We start from the raw sequence: 16,674 nt of genomic DNA, 5'->3' as shown, positions 1-16,674 counted from the left end.
CATATGAATGACCTTAATTTAAAATTACAAGGAGAAAACCAGCTTCTGCCTGATTTATACACTCATATTATAAGCCCTTTAGACAAAAAATTGTTTTGTTTCAATCTCAATTGAATAAAAAATGTTTTCACGCTATTTAATATACATGCCAAACATTCAGTCAGCAAACTGATACTCCATTTCCAGTAGATTTTTCAGTTGAAGCTTTGGGTGCTTTAAAAATAAATTTTGAGTCTTGTTTTTCAGATTTTGATGCAATTGCAAACGATATCAAGATTTTTTCAAAATCCTTTTAACACCGATACAGAAACCCTTGCCCCAGAACTTCAAATGGAAATTTTTGATTTGCAGTTTCATTTTTAAAGAAAAATATTTAGTCATCATTGCTGGAATTTTATCCACTCACAGTTTGATCAGTTGCATAAATTTTCTTGTGGCTTTATTCTGCTTTCGGCACTATTTATCTGTATGAAAAAACATTCTCCAAAATGAAATATACAGAAAATATTTACAGATCTAGATTAACTGGTGAGCATTTGAAGTCACTGCTGATAATTTCCACAAATAAACTTGATCCACAACTGCAAACAATTGTCAGTGGAAAGTTACAGCTTCATAAATCTCATTAATCATAATTATAGTATTTAATTTCATTTTGTGATTTATCTACTTATTGTAAGTTTTTAGGATAAATCTCATATCATTAATTACAATTAAAATGCTCAATTTCATTATGTATGTCAGTTATTTTGTTTCTTAATTGGTCGTTAAATAGAAACATCTGATTATTATTTTGTATGATTTACTTACATTGTAATCAAAATAAACTATGGTGGGCTGGTGTTGGCCTGCAGGCTGTAGTTTGGAGACCCCTGATCTAGGTTAACAGGAACCCACTGGGTTGGTCTGGTGGTGAACACATCTTCGCAGATCAGCTGATTTTGAAGTCGAGATTTTTAAGGTTCAAATCCAGTAAAGGCAGTTAGTTACTGTTATACGGGTTTGAATACTAGATCATGGATACTGCCGGTGTACTTTGGTGGTTGGTTTCAATTAACCACACATTTCGGAAATGTGTGGTTAATTGAAACCAAGAAATTGCCTGAGACTGTGCAAGACTACACTTCACTTACACTCATACATATCCTCTGAAGTAATACCTGATGGTGCTTCTGGAGGCTAAACAGAAAAAAAAAAGACTAACAGGATTCTGTGCTAGTCAACTCGATGGAGAATCATCATACTCAGCCTGACAGTTACTAGCATTCTTGATCTATAAAATATATAAATAGGAAGTAAAAGAAAAAATAAACACATTAAAAAAAAGTGTAGTTGTACTTTTGACACCACTCTATCAGTACTTCGTTTTTTTTTATAAAAAATTCAGTTCCTGCTTTTTAAATACCTTACCCAGGTGGAATTCTGTTACATTAAACTATGGAAATTCATGTTTAATTCTAAGCTTTTTTTTTTTTTTTTTTTTTTTTTTTTTTTTTTTTTTTTTTTAATATAAATGTCGCTATAATAAAAAAGCTGTCTTTTATAAAAGGTACACCAGTTTTTTTAATTTTGTGTTAATGCATAAGAAAAGGTAACTGTTGAATAATAGTAAAGTTGACAGTTCATAAAGTATACATAACATTTATGTATATTCTTTTTTTTTTTAATTCCTCTAAAAATTACTAATGTTCTTATATGCCATCAGAATTAAAAATTTATTATATACAAATATAGCAGAAATTTATATTTTTGAAAAAATATTTTTTATAAATCAAAATATAATGTGTTATTATTAACTAGAGTAGTAACAGAGAGATCAGTGTGGTTGAAGAATTTTTCATTTATTACATTTCATTCAGATTTAATTATTTAAAACCAGAAGGGAGCAAATATTTTTTCTTGAAGTAAAAAAAAAAACCAAAAGTAAATATGCTATGCAGGATTGAAGCACAGTACCCTTTTTTATTTCTGTGGACCAATCTTCAAAGATTTATACTGTATTAAACTGCAGAAATATCCATAAAAAGTAAACTTTCTAGTTTCCCACTAATTAACAATTATTTATGTCTTATCTTTACTCAAAAATTATTTCACTTTCAAAAAATAAATAAAATCTTTTTTACAAAAAAAAGGGAGATTCACTTTGTTTTTCATTGGCTTTATGATCTCAGTTTTAACATATTTATTTCATTTTTAGAAATGAAATTTTTTTTGCAAAAATCCCAGAAACAGCTTTTTACCCTTTTTCTTAAATGCATGCCAGTTTAGAATTTTGGTTAGATTAAATTTTTTGAAACTGGTTGTAATGTTACTACCATTTATTTAAAATTAATTGTTATAAAGTTTGTGTTAGTTTTTATTAACCTTTGAGTGACTAGCTGAGTATTTTTATACAAAGCCTTTCTGTAAGTAAATACGAAGGCTTTTTTTTCAACCTTGAGGGGCTATAAAAAATAACACATTGACATAAAAAGACTTTATTACTAAAAGTTGTGTAGTATCTTAATTTATTTTTCTACATAATTACCAAAACGATTGAAGTATTTGTTGTATTCTGACACCTGCTCTCTTCAAAGAGATTTGCCCCAGTGAGGTAACGTACATTTTGACAACCTCCTGAAGTTCTTCACTTGTGGCAATGTGTTGTCCGCCCAACCATCCCTTCAATTCTTGAAAAAAATGAAAATCGCTAGGTGCTAGATCTGGACTATATGGTGGATAATGGAAAACTTACCACTTGAATTGTTTGAGAAGGTCTTGTGACACGTTGGCACAGTGCGGTTGTGGATCAAAACCACACCGAATGAGAGTATGCCTCTTCATTTGTTCTTGATCACTCTGCGGAGGGGATGTAAAGATTCACAATAAAATTCCTTTCTTATTTTTGTCCTCTGCTCCATAAAGTCCACCAACAAGACACCTTTATGGTCCCAAAAATTGTAGTCATTGTTTTGTTTTTGTTCAGTGTCTGTTTGAACTTTTTCGGCTTGTTTAGGGAAGAAGTGTGCATGCACTGCTAAGACTGTCCTTTGGTTTCTGGATTGTCATACCGGATCCCAAGTCTCATCGCCAGTAACAATAGGCTTTAAAATCTCTTCCCCCTCATTTTTGTAATGCCTAAGAAATATTAAGACTGATTCCATATGCTACATTTTGTGAATGTCACTCAACATTTTTTGGGCCCAAGGTGCGTACAGTTTCCGGTATCCTAGGTCTTTAGTCACAATTGTGTACAGAGAAAACCTTGAAATTTCTGGGATTTCTGCAGAAAGTTCACTTATCATCAACCAGGCATACAGTAGAGACAGACTGGCGTTCTTACCCACCTTCGTCATAGACATCTGTTCACCCTTCTTTAAATTTCCTGCACCATTCCCCCACACTACCATCATTCATAAAGTTTTCATCATACACTCGGCTCATTCTGCGATTGATTTCAACAGCGCTACATCATTTTGCTTGTAGAAAACGTATCGCACTTTGTGAGAGCATAAATCATAGCGGCTATGTTCAATTGCCTGTAGCTCAGCTCAGACTGATGCAATAGAACTGGCAGTGGCAGAGGTTGTGGTGGAGGGGGCAGTGCAATTGCATGATGTGCAGACCTGGCTCCTGCCTATCTCTTGTTTACTTAGATGCACGCTTGTAGGTTGAAAATAAAACAGCCCTCGTATTTAGAAATTCTAAATGTAGTTAAATCATCAGTTTTAACTTGTTGATATGTAAGTGTTATTTTGTTTAATTTATTTGTGATCATTAAACATACTTATTTTATAACAATGTTTTGATTAATTTTATGAAGGTGGAGATAATATTTCACCTGGCTATTATAAAAATCCAGAGAAGACAAAGGAAGATTTCTTTGTTGAAGATGGTAGAAGATGGTTCAAGACAGGAGATATTGGTGAAATTCATCCTGATGGTGTCTTTAAAATTATCGGTAAAGTTTCTTTTTCTAATTTTGACTAAACTTTATCCTTCATAATTTATTATTATTTGTATTAAAATTGACAAGATTCAAAAATTTTACACTGAACCTTTTCTTAAGGTGATTCTCATTTTATCAATGATTTGTTTTAAAACACTTATTGAATGGGAATTAAAGAACAGCCTGATAGGATGATGGCTAAAATACATGCTTCATAACTTAATATATATTACCTCATTTGTTTTTACCATGCATTTGGATATAATTGTTACATTTGACATGGTTATTTTTCAAGAACTACATTTTGCTGATCATTTCTTATTTTCATAATATACTTTTATTGTTATATAGACTTTCTTCTGTTAATGCCCTGTTCATTAGAATATTTACTAAAAATAACTGCATATCCCTGAACAGGTTAACCCTCTTAACAGCAGGGTTTGACCTTGTCGGGATGTCGTTTTCTTGGTTATACATAATGATTTTAAAAATTAATGCTGTTTTTTTTCTATTAATATTATACCTTGACCCTATATAAAAAAAAATAGAATTTTCTGTGGTAATTTTCAAATTTTCAAAATAATTTTCCATTGAATCCTTTAATGTATTGTTCATGAAAATTCTTGAAATTAATAAAAAAAATTCATAGAATTTTTTCTGACAAAGCAAGCAACAGTGAAGCACACACAGTATACATAAATTATGTAGTAAAACTGCCATTCAAGTGAAGTTACTGTATTGTATATTTTATAATAGTTGTAAAAAAATTCAAAATAATTACATATTCATTCTTTGCGTCTTACCAGCTTGCCATTTGGGGTTATTCCTGCTTTGAATCGGTTAGCTTTTTGTATAAGGGATTGGCTACAACAGGGGTAGCTTAGAGAGCTGAGCTATTTTCTTCTCAGTCCCTTACAACCTTAATATTCAGAGAAAAACATTACAGTTTTACCCACACTACTAGAGGTGGTGATCTCTTCTCACTGTATCACTAGAAAAAAGGTATCTACTCCTCTTACATGGAACCTAATATCAGGAAAAGCATACAAAATAAAATTTTAATCACTAAGCATATTTTACCTTTGCTGATTGTGGTAGAAGGATTAAAAGTAGAAAAGGAAGGTGTTGTTTATCAAGATATCAGAAACATGAAATAACTAAAAAAATAATAAGATATACAGAATATTTTTGTTTGAATACTATATATAAAATCTATATGTAAGTATCTATATCAAAGTCAACCAGGACAGTTGCATAACAAACATCGTTCTCTTTATGAAGTCAAGAATTTACTGTGGAGAATCTGTTGTAAATGTAGAAAGATCCTCAGTATTAAAACTATCTTGCCATTTGAGTTTGTTTATTAGATTAAATTGTTTGTTTTACCAGGTAAGACATCTACATAGATTAATATTGATAATACTTTGAAAATCAGTTAAAACAATGATTTTATTTTCTATAATAAGTCTCATGTTATTTTCTAAAATATTTCTCAAGTATAGTTTTAATTTTCAGATCGTAAAAAGGATCTTGTAAAACTTCAAGCAGGTGAATATGTATCATTAGGCAAAGTTGAAGCTGAACTAAAAACATGCCCGGTTGTTGAAAATATTTGTGTTTACGGAGATGCTAGTAAAGATTACACTGTTGCATTAGTTGTTCCAAACCCTTCACATTTGAAGGCTACTGCTGCTCGTCTTGGACATAATCCTGAAATGTCATTCGAGAAATTATGCGCTGATCCTTCTATTGAAAAAGCAGTGTTGGCTGAATTAGCAGATCATGGGAAAAAATGTAAGTTAAATCTATTTTTGTATTAGAAAACTTTATGCATGTTATATAGTAAATATTTCTGCTGTATTAATTGATTAGTTGAAAAATAATGTTGAATTATAGCTTGGCTATTTTAATTCTCAACAGGCAGTGTGTAATAAGAGTTGTTTTACAGAATTTTGGAGCTATAGTTTGTTCTGCTCATTCTGCCATGAGTTGCTTCAGGGTTTTTTAATGATGTTATGAATCTTTCAAAAATTGCTAATTACGTATGAAATATTTAAGTAAATTTTTGTAGTTTTAAGGATTTTAAAACTAACATATGTACTGTGTTATTATTTAGAATTAGTTAACTTATTATGCTTACCCAAGGCACTACAAACAATGTCTTTTCTTGTTTAAATCAATTTTTTCAAAGTTAGAAAATACTATTTAAAAAAAAAAAAAAGTTTTAAACACTAATAAGTAGATTTATTCTCTACAGGATATAACGACAAAGAACTGCTTGTTCTGTTAGAAAAACTAAAGTTTTTACCAAATGACAAAAAATGTACCATGCAGAACTATAATGACAAGTGGTCCCTCCTCCCGTTACATACCATTTATTATGTCAAATCAAACTGAAAGGTTAAATTTTGAAGTTAAAGTAGATTACGTTATCTAGTATGCTTCATTAGATTTAAATACTATTTAATCACCTTAAGTTTGTTGTTAACTGGGGTTATACTCAGAATTTTATGACAGGGTATATATTGTTACAAGCATACTCTGTAAATGTATAAATAGCACTTGTGGAGAAATATATATATATAACATATCATATCATAACAATATCAATAATTAGGATAGTAATATAGAAAAATTTTAAGCTTTTTGGAATTTTTTTCAATTTTTAACAATGCCTTATTTTTTAGATTTGCATAAATAACAAGTGGTAAACATTAAAAAAAAACACGACTGCTGAAAAAAAAACCTGCTGACACACATGGCTCTATTTGTTTTGGTTCGATTCCAGCATGGTTTTTGTAATATATTAGCAAACAGCCCGTTTAAATTTTGAAAATCGGAAGATTGGTTGCGAAGATATTATAAGAGCACCCGACTGCATCTCTAAAAACAGCGCCCCAAAGGCATCCCATTTGTTATTAAGGAGATATAACAATAATAATTGTTGTAATAATTACATTGTCCTAGACTAAAATCCTGAATTCAAAATACTTTTAATATAACGGTTAATTATTATTTTTTTAATATTACACATTCGATTGATTCAAATCATTCAGTTCAAACCCAGCTCACACAGTGATAAGAGGCTCACAGTTCATTAATTCAATTCATTAAAGTTTGTGCTTCAACCAGCAAATCCTCACTACAACTAGCATTAATATTTATAATAATAATATTTCTAGTATTTTACATGCTAGAATCTCATTATGGAAGTAGAAATTAAAATCAGCTTGTCAAAAATTAGAAAATGGTTGTCCATATTCCAGTTCATTGGGAAAAAATAACAGACTATGTACAGTTAATTCATTAAAAAGTTGTACAGCAAATATTTTTATTGTCAGACCAATAGTATTAGATTTTTATAACAAACATGTGGTTAACATATTACAAAAATTTCATTGTTATAACAATGTTGGTTATTTATTTAGTACGTAGTATTGTTACTTTTATTTATAAATGAAAGAATTAATATTAAATAAGTAAAGGAAAACATTGCCTCATGTTAATATTTGTAATATTAACATTATTTGTTATATTTCTTGTAATTTTTGGTTTTTTTTTTTTTTTTTTTTTTTTTTTTACTTTTAAGACCATAATGGATCACTTTAGTTCATTTTTTTGGCAAGTTCTTTCTTTTCTTGCTGATTTGTTATTTTTCAGCTCTTCTTTTTTGCCAGTAATTTCTAAGGGTTTCAGATCTTCTTGCCCTTTGTTGTTCAGAGTACACCCGGCTTATTGTTTTCTTGGGTTTTGATAGGAATCTTGTTTCTTTATTTTTTAATTTCTCATAGTTTCCAGTTTTCATTTTTAGGTTTTCATGGGTTATGTCTAATTCCTCCATGTCTTTCTGTACTTCGTATAACCAGTTTGGTCTGCTTTTCTTGTTCCAGAAAAGTTCGATTATACATCTAAGTCTGGTCTCTTCCATTCTGAAAATATGTCCTAGAAAGGAAATTATCTTCTTTCTAAATTTATTAGTTATCGGGATGATCGTTAATAATTCTCCAAATCCCGTCTTTTTTAATGTTTTTCCCGATGCATCGTCGTAGAATCTGTCAGTCAATCATCATCGTCGTTCAATCTTTTCCAGATTGTCGGTAAACCTTGTCTGGTACAGTCCAAATATGGTTTCGCATCCGTAAAGTATTTTTGGTTTGATAACTAAGTTATAATGTCTTATTTTTGTGTTTATGGACATGAATTTTTTGTTATAGATGTTTTGTGTTTTTATTGTGGCTTTGATGAGTTTATTTATTCTTTCATTCCAGTTTGGATTTTCTTGGAGGTTGTGTGTGATGTTTTCACACAAATATTTAAAGTTTTCTACTAGTTCTATGTCATTATTGTTTATTTTTACTTTGCTTATGCATAGTGGGTCTCTCACCATAATTTTGGTTTTTTTGTATGAAATTTTTAGACCAATTTTTCCTGCAATCTCTTCCAGTGTTGACAGTTGGTATCTGGCCTCTTCTATATTTTGGGATAGTAGGGCTAAATTGTCTGCAAAACCTAGGGAATTTACTGAGACACCTTTCCTATTTTAATGTTGTCTTTATTTTTTTTTTTCCAATCCCGTATTATAAATTCAAGGGCACAGTTGAATAAAAGGGGTGACAGTCCATCTCCTTGTCTCAGTCCTGTTTTGATGTTGAATGGATCAGATATTTATCCCCTGAATTTAATCTTGGATTTGGTATCCGTTAGTGTTAGTCTGATGATTTTGACTAGTTTTGGGTGAAGCCATTTCTCAGGATTTTTAGCAGGGATTCTCGATGTACACAATCATATGCTTTCTTGAAATCAATAAAAGTCCCTACCAGTTATTTATTCCTTAGTTTATGATACCCTTAATTAATTTTAAATTTAGAATTTGTTCTGGGCAGCCTCGCCATGGTCTAAATCCCCCTTTGTATTCCCCTAGTTCTTGATCCAGTTGGTTTTTGATTTTGTTGTAAATTATTCTTGATAGAATTTTTTAAGTGCAATCTAGTAAGGAAATTCCCCTATATTTGTCAGGGTTGGTTTTATCACAATTTTTATTTAAAGGGTGGATTATTGCGGTTTTCCATTCTTCCAGAAATTCCTCTTTGTGCCATATTTTTATCATTTCTTTGTGGAGATTTCTGTGTATTTTTTCTGACGCGTTCTTCCATATTTCTGCAGTCAGGAAATTTTCTCCACTTGCTTTGTTGTTTTTCATTTGCTTCAGACCTATCTTTACTTCTGCTAATGTTGGTGGAAGGATGTTTTCTCTTGTTTTAATCAGGGTATTTGTGTTTATTTCCAGAAGTTCTTTTGGTTCTTCACAATTCAGAAGTTTTCTAAAGCTTTCTCTCATGATGTTGGCATTTTCTTTATTAGTGTGTGCCAGATTTCCTTCTGAATTTCTTAACATTAGTGTTGGGGCATTAAATGTAGTGTTCTTTAGTTTAAAGTTTTTGTAATATTGTCTTGTATTAATTTTATGGAAGTCTTCCTCAATCTGTTCTAGTAATTTCTTGTGATACTCTCTCTTTTGATTTTGGATTATTTTTTGTGCGAGTTTTCTTTGCATTTTTGTTCGTTCTGTTCCGTCTTTCTTGATTGGAAGATCAACCAAGCCTTGTGTCTGTTTGCCAGTGCTTGATCACAAGTAATGTTCCAGCACTGGTGTTTCCTTTTTTTATCTGGCGGTGCAATTTCTGATGCTATTTCTTTTAGTTTTTCCACCAGGGCTTCTAGTTTGTTTTCAGTCCCTAGTTGGTCTGTTTTTTTCTGTGTATGTGACATTTCCTGTTTTTTGTTGTGGTCATATTGCTTTTTAAATCTTTTGTCCCTTGCAGATTTTCTCCGTGGTGTCATTTTGATTAAGTAATGATCTGAGTCTACTTCCAAACCTCTCATCACTTTTCTTGTTTTATATATATATATATATGGAGTAGTCGTTTACAATGTGATCCATTGTTTGAAATTTTGTACCACAAACACAAAGAGTTAAGCCTACTCCTGCTTATAATTTAAAATCAATCACCCGTCATGACTTATTTAATATGTAAAAGTGCAGTAATTCAGTTTTTATCACAAAGTTCTTAGTCATTCAAAACAAATCTGGATTGAAGTTGAAAAGAGTTCAACTTCATGACAGTTAAGTTCCCATCCCAATTAACAAGGAATTTGTACAACAAATTTAGAATAATTTAAGGTGTAGGGTGTTTCTAGAATGCCACCTCTTGCCTGATTTGACATGCTGTGAGATTTAGATGCTAGTCTATTTTCCATATATTACCTCAGGAAGGAAATTTTTTGTTTTTCTGTTGTTTATAATTAGATGGTATCTGATGTCTTACTTAATCTATTTTTCTAATCAATTCTTTAGTTTGTTATTTTTTTTAAATTATTTTTAATATTCATATTTAAAATTGTAATAAATTTTACAGGCAAGTTAGAAAAATTTGAAATACCAGCGGCTGTAAAACTCTGTACTGAAGTTTGGTCACCGGATATGGGGTTAGTTACTGCAGCTTTCAAACTTAAGCGAAAAGATATTCAAGAAAGGTACCAGCATGAGATCAATAGAATGTATGCTTCATGATGAGTGGCATGGGCTAGTCCCAAGCATCACACTTTTCGTTAGTATTATTAACGAAACGATAATAGTGATCAGTTTAACATTACCCTTAACGATTATTCATCTAGTTTCGTTGATACCGTGTGTGGTTTGTAAATGATTTATATAAAACTGTAATATAATGTTTTGTTTTTATTAGGTTTTAGTTTTTTTTTTTTTAACGAATATTTGTGAAGACTTGGAATATCTAATATATATATGTTTATAAATTATATTATTATTTATAAATGATTTCATTTGTTTATAATAAGATAAATAAAACAAATGCTTGAACCGAATAAATATTGCAAAGTTATCATTTTTACAAATACAGCGAATTAATCATTAAACATAATCTGTAAAATGATTGTAATACTTTTACATTGTTCATATTGATGTATAATATTGTGTAAATAGATGAATATTTTATATGTAATGTAAATAAAAAGTATGAAAAAATATTCTTTGTTTTATTGTACAGTAGATTTAGTTGTTATAATTATTACTCGGCAATTAAAATTGCAATTATTATCTAATGAAAAAGAATTATATTACAATTTATTTCATCAGTAGTAGTATGATCAATTATGTGTTAGTCATGTAAGTTTTAAGTTAAAAAAAAATTACTGGAGTAATATAATATATAATTCTTACCAATTCAGTCCATGTTATTATTATTACAATAACTCATTACTGTTATTAATTTTACTTAAAAATTTACTAATATTTATATATCGACTGAATAATATAAAATTTATGAATATTATGTTATCATGGTATTGTTATTGAAATATTTTATATGTGATTTGAACTAAACAACCATATTTATTAGCAAAATAAAAATAAAATTTGATGTTTATTATAATCATTTATTACGTTTAGTAATGTATGTTTGCTGTAAATACATCTTACTGTATTAATATAATAAAATAAAGAGTTGAAGTATTACACCTTTGTCATTAATGTAGTTTTATTTTCTAGCTTAAATTAAATAATTTATCATCAGTTTTCGTTATTTTTATGTAATAATTTTCTGTAATTAATTTATTATTCAGTTGAAATTTAATTAATTAAGCAATGTTAAATAAATATCAGCCAACACTAATTTTTTCATCTAAAAATTTGAAATGATAATGAACGTTGTTATATTTATAGTTTCATTTTGTTTTGTGTTTGTTAACATTATAATAACATGGTTGTGAATGCCTTGCAATTATCAAGCCTCGCTTGTAAAATAAGAGATAGAAGCATGAAATACGCATTACGCAATAGCACATTGATATAAAGAGTGACTTTTGATCCAAAAATGTTATTTTTTTATAATAAATCTTGGTACATCACAGTTATTTTTAGTTACTAGGTTATTAATTATTAAAAATAAATGCCATAAATTGTGTCCTATATTTATTTTAAATTTGTTAAATTAATAAATTAACTTAAGATTATTTACTGTAAATAAATTAAACTATTAGTGATATTAAATGATGTATGAATATATCTTTGAAAGTTAATAATTATATATATTTTTGTACTTGTTAATATTGTGATATTTGAAAATAACAGTTTTTTTTTAATACTTATAGAGTTTATTTTTCTTAAAAAGTTTTAATGAAAATTGCAATTAATATTTATTTGGCCATTAGGTTCTAGAAGCCTTTTGCTTTGTTGTAATGGACAGTTCAAAATGGAATTGTGATAGTTATATCTTTATCCAGTATAATAAGTAAAACTTTGATTACCCATCATGGACTGAGTCTGAGACCATGATGGTAAGTAGAATAAGCAGATAAGACATGAACAGGTACTTAAAAGTATTATGAATAAGAGAAAGTAATTAATTCATGCCTGTACACACTCATAGTATATTATTTTAATAACATAAAAAATGATTAAATAATCGATGATATATTGAGAAATAATTATATTTCCTAAGTGTACTCTTTGGAAAATCTTTAATATTATATATGTTAGCTGTATAAATAATGTGTTTGCTTCTTAAATCTCAGATCCTCTAATTTTGTATAATATTAGAATATAAAATTTAAATAATCATTGTGTTTGGAAATAGTCTCTTCCATTTTTTCAATTATTTTAGTAATCATGTTTTCATTTTTGTTTGAATCATTTAAAACGTTCAGTTGTTTATTCTGTTTCAGTAGCAGATGTCTTTCTTTTTTCTCTTTTTATCATAATCAACTTATCAAATTTCTGTTAGATATTTTTCATTATCTTTTGAGTATGATTATCAGCTGGAATGCTTTTATTTATTAGTTACAGCTTAGATTATTCCCAGAATTTGCAAAACTGATATTTTTTATACCCTTATATTATTCTTTGAAAATTTTGTACATAATAATTGACTTTAATATTTCTTTACTAACTTGATCTGTCTGATGCTCTTGTGATTTATTCACTGATTGAGAGAATTCTGTTAATTTTTTATCACTGTTTTTATATTGTTTTCTTCACTGCAAATTATTTATTAACTGGGACAGCAAAATTGAAATTGAAAGATTACTATAGTTGTAATATAATTATTGATAAAATAAAAGATGGGTAATCAAAGTTATTATATTTTTTAATTAGGTTGAAATCAAATTTGTTTTAGTTTCATTTCAATTTTTTTTAAATACTTTATTATTTCTTTCTAATAATTTTTGCAATATATTTTTATGAAACACTACATTTGCTGTTAATGAACATTATTATAATTGAGTTAATATAATTTTTTTTAAGATAAAATTATATCTTCATGATAAATAATATGAAATTAATCATGTTAACTAAACATATAAAAAAGTAAGTTATTAAATGAGGTTTTATAAATTATTTTCTATTAGTACAGAAATTGTTATATAATTGTTAACTATAATTGTTTGAGAGTAAAAAAAAAAACAAACTGTATTTAATTTCTTTTTATATATTAAAACTTCTATTACTTTACATTAAAAGTTTTGAGAACTGAGATTCTTTAATTTTAGTAATCATTATAATAATCACTATTATTATTTTAAAAACATAATACAGGTAGTATTTGTCTATCATACATGATAATATTTCTGCATAATATGTTTAAAAATTCAAGTATAAGTCATTTATTGCTTGATGGTTAATATTATAATAATAATAAAAAATAAAAAAATAGTTATTTTGTTACATTTTTATTCACAATATCATAGTCTGCTACTTATAGAATAGAACAAATTTTATATATTACATGTACATTAATGAATCATACTGTAGCAATGAATATTTTTGGTAATTATGTTATAAAATGCCAAAAAAAATATAACAGTGGAGCAGTAGAAATAATAGTCAACCATTTTTTTAAAATAATTATCCAGTTTTTTTTAATGGGTAGTGGGTAATTTTAATTATTTTGTGGTTAGTTTGTCAATGATTGATGTGGTGGCTGGGATAATGGATGCATCATCATTTTGTAATTTTAAAACATTACCTCTTTCAGTGGATAGTCACCATCACAATTGTATCCAGATTGGGACTATCACAGTTGAATTACTTGGCATCCTCTCAGAAAAAAAATTATGTTAAATTCAGTTCTGCTTCAATTATACAATGAGCATGGTTTCCGTGGATGCTGTTGCAGCTTATTTTTAACTTAAATATTTCAGTTTGACATTTTACAGTAATACTGTGAAACAGTGAATTGTACAAATTTTTAATAATTATATATATATATATATATATATGATAAGAAACCGCCTGTAATGGCATTTCTTACATGCTACATTTTTTTTTTAATTCTTAGTAATTCATGATTAATTATGATTGTATTTTAAATAAAATCAAAAAGACTTACTAGAAATAGTTATGTTATTCTTTTTAGTTTAAAAAGTATATACTTTTACTTTATAATTGTATTTATATTTTGCAGAGATATGTGCAATGTACTTTTTAAAATAAACATAATCATTTTGTTTTGTATTTTTGAAACTTCTTAAAACATAGATTTATGATTAATTTTCTTTAATAATATTCTTTACATTCCTACTTACATTATTACTGATATTAAATGAAATAAAACATCAATGTTTTATATCTGATTATTTTTAGATTCTATTCTACTTCAGTATAGTTTTCTTACCCAATTTTGATTTATTTTCAAGTGATACTGAATTCTTATGATACTGTTATGTAATTCTATTGATTATTTTGAACTATCAATCAATAGAAATGTTGCTTTATATTGCAATGAATTTCAAAAAATCCTTCTATTGATGAACTTAAGTTCATCAATCTGAAGGAAAAAGTTCATCATACATCTACATGGAAAAAAACTGCCATTAAGAGAGGTTTCAACTGTTTTTAATCCTTAATGGAATAGAGAATAGATTTAAAATACTGGTGTACAATAAAGAATATCAAGGTTTTGGTATATCTCTTGTTAAAGGTGTACAGTGTTGATTTAAGGCTAGAATTAAAAGAGGAAAAAGGACATCTTGACCCCGAGGGGAAGACACCCACCATGTGATGGGACCAACCGCCACGCCACTCCCTCTCTATGTAGGCCTTAGAGGCTGTTTTTTAGGTCATCTTCAAATAGCCTCAAGACATATTTCAGTCTTGACTGCTGTCAAGATGCCAGATGCGAATGCCACAAGTGACATTCACATTGGTGTATGCCGCCTAACATGGACACTAACCCTAAACTGATACCATTTATCAGTCTCAAATGAGACTACACTGATTGAGCTGCACAACCTACTCGAGAGGAGAATGAGATCAACGCATAACACCAACGAGAACTAGATACACACAATAACGATAATAACTAGATGAAACCACAATAATAAAATACTAATCAAAACAATAAAGTAATAAATCAAAAGACAAAATCTACAATTAGAAGACCCTAATGAGAAAACAAGAACAATCAAAGTATTCAAAGACAACAATAACACAACTAGACACGAAATAATAAACAACACAACACAAACACTAGATAAAACTAACTAAACCCTAACAAGAAGACAAGCAGCCAATAATTTACATTATCAGTTCAAGTTACTAGTATTATTATGACCTAAGAGCAATTGCTAAACAAAGAGGTACTTTTCATTAACTTTAATTTAATTGTGAAATAAATGAAGAATTATACTGTAAAACTTAACATTATTTCAACTGTTTTATCCAAGCGTTTTTCAGATATTGTAAAAATAATATTTATTTATTTATTTTTTAACAATACAGGAACAAAGGGATGTTCTAAATGAGCTGTCCTTTCTACAGTAGTAATTATGCTATCGTAATTATTGTCATTTCACACATTGTAAAAATAGAAACAACTATTTCTTCAGGAACAATGTTATAAGCACAGTAAACAGTGACTCAATACAAACTAATAGTAATTTATTAAGAGAGGTTTTCTTGCATGAAACAAAAGAGCTCACATCAAAATGAAACCAGGTGTATTGAGAATGGACCTAATATACAATGTCCTCTGATATTATTTGTAACAAGGTTTTCTTCATACAAGTTCACTTCCTTCAAATATTTCATATTATAATCCTATACCTATTTCAGAATTGAAACACAATTCAAACATGGTTTAAATAAAGAGAATAGTTTAGAATGTAAACATTTTGATCAAGACAGAAAAAATGAATCTCAGAGAAGATAAGAATATGAAACTATGATTACTAACATGCATAATGATTCATATCTCATAATTGTGGATGAAGTTGGCATTCTTTATTCACAAACAATCTGGTTGACAGAGTAATAAAAGATTCTTCTAACGTTCAAATTAATGAGCCACCTCAAAAGGTAAGGTGGACTGCTGCTAACAGCAGTATATATGAATTCCAAATATGGTACTGTATTTTCAAAAATAAAAATGCAATTTATTCACACATGAAAAAATATTCTAATAAATTATTAAATCATAAGAAGCTGTTTCAAACCTATTCAAAAGGTCTATTGCAAAATAGACAATTTCCTATTCATCAAATGGTGTATGGCAAAAGATGATATACAGGTCATTGTTTCAAAAATTATTTCTGAAAATGGAATTGATAGCACGAACTTAGGTCAACCATTCTTTAATCAGTGTCAATTATGTCCTGCAGCATTTGCTTCTAAAGATCAGTTCATTAAACATATACATCATTGTGAAACAAATAATTAAAAAAAAAAATAA

At 28.4% G+C, this 16,674-nt stretch overlaps 1 protein-coding gene across 2 annotated transcripts in view; it reads left to right on the top strand.

Moving 5' to 3' along the window:
• Acsl (Acyl-CoA synthetase long-chain) overlaps positions 1-14,459 on the top strand; it is a 163,786-nt gene extending 149,327 nt beyond the window's left edge. For both annotated transcript variants that reach the window (XM_075358699.1, XM_075358698.1), the window contains 3 exons: positions 3,803-3,940; positions 5,444-5,722; positions 10,345-14,459. In XM_075358699.1, coding sequence (XP_075214814.1) covers positions 3,803-3,940; positions 5,444-5,722; positions 10,345-10,499 — 572 coding nt within the window. In that variant the 3' untranslated portion in view covers positions 10,500-14,459. The remainder of the gene's footprint in view (positions 1-3,802; positions 3,941-5,443; positions 5,723-10,344) is intronic.
• The last annotated feature ends 2,215 nt before the right edge of the window (positions 14,460-16,674 follow it).

The sequence above is a fragment of the Lycorma delicatula genome, chromosome 2 (genome assembly GCF_047948215.1).
Source record: "Lycorma delicatula isolate Av1 chromosome 2, ASM4794821v1, whole genome shotgun sequence".
Classification (NCBI taxonomy): domain Eukaryota; kingdom Metazoa; phylum Arthropoda; class Insecta; order Hemiptera; family Fulgoridae; genus Lycorma; species Lycorma delicatula.
This window is presented reverse-complemented; position numbering and strand designations above follow the sequence as displayed.